We start from the raw sequence: 293 nt of genomic DNA, 5'->3' as shown, positions 1-293 counted from the left end.
GCTGGTGGTGTTGCTGCTCGTGCTGGTACTGTTGCTAGTGATGCTGTTGCTGCTGTTTCTGCTGCTGCAGCTGCTGTCGCTGCAGTTGCAGTTGCGCCAGCAGCAGCAGCAGCAGCAGCAGCAGCAGCAGGAGCAGCAGTAAGAGCATGCGGAGCAGCAGCAAACAAGGACGCAGACACAGCAGAAGCAGCAGCAGAAACAGCAGCAACAGCATCGCAGCAACAGAGCGAACAGCACCAGTGACAGCAAAAACAGCAGCAGCAGCAGCAACGGCACAAACTGCAGCAGTGGAA

The 293-nt window shown here is 57.3% G+C and overlaps 1 protein-coding gene across 1 annotated transcript in view; it reads left to right on the top strand.

Annotated features, from left to right (window-relative positions):
• Positions 1-293, top strand: part of EMH_0038430 (uncharacterized protein) — a gene marked incomplete at both ends in the record, with an annotated part of 4985 nt that overhangs the window by 578 nt on the left and 4114 nt on the right. Inside the window, one exon of the mRNA XM_013495291.1 lies at positions 3-138. Coding sequence (XP_013350745.1) covers positions 3-138 — 136 coding nt within the window. The remainder of the gene's footprint in view (positions 1-2; positions 139-293) is intronic.

Source organism: Eimeria mitis, genomic scaffold (genome assembly GCF_000499745.2).
Source record: "Eimeria mitis Houghton genomic scaffold, Emh_scaff1505, whole genome shotgun sequence".
In the NCBI taxonomy this organism is placed as follows: Eukaryota; Apicomplexa; class Conoidasida; order Eucoccidiorida; family Eimeriidae; genus Eimeria; species Eimeria mitis.
Note: the sequence above shows the minus strand (reverse complement) of the source record. Positions and strands in the feature narration are given on the sequence as shown.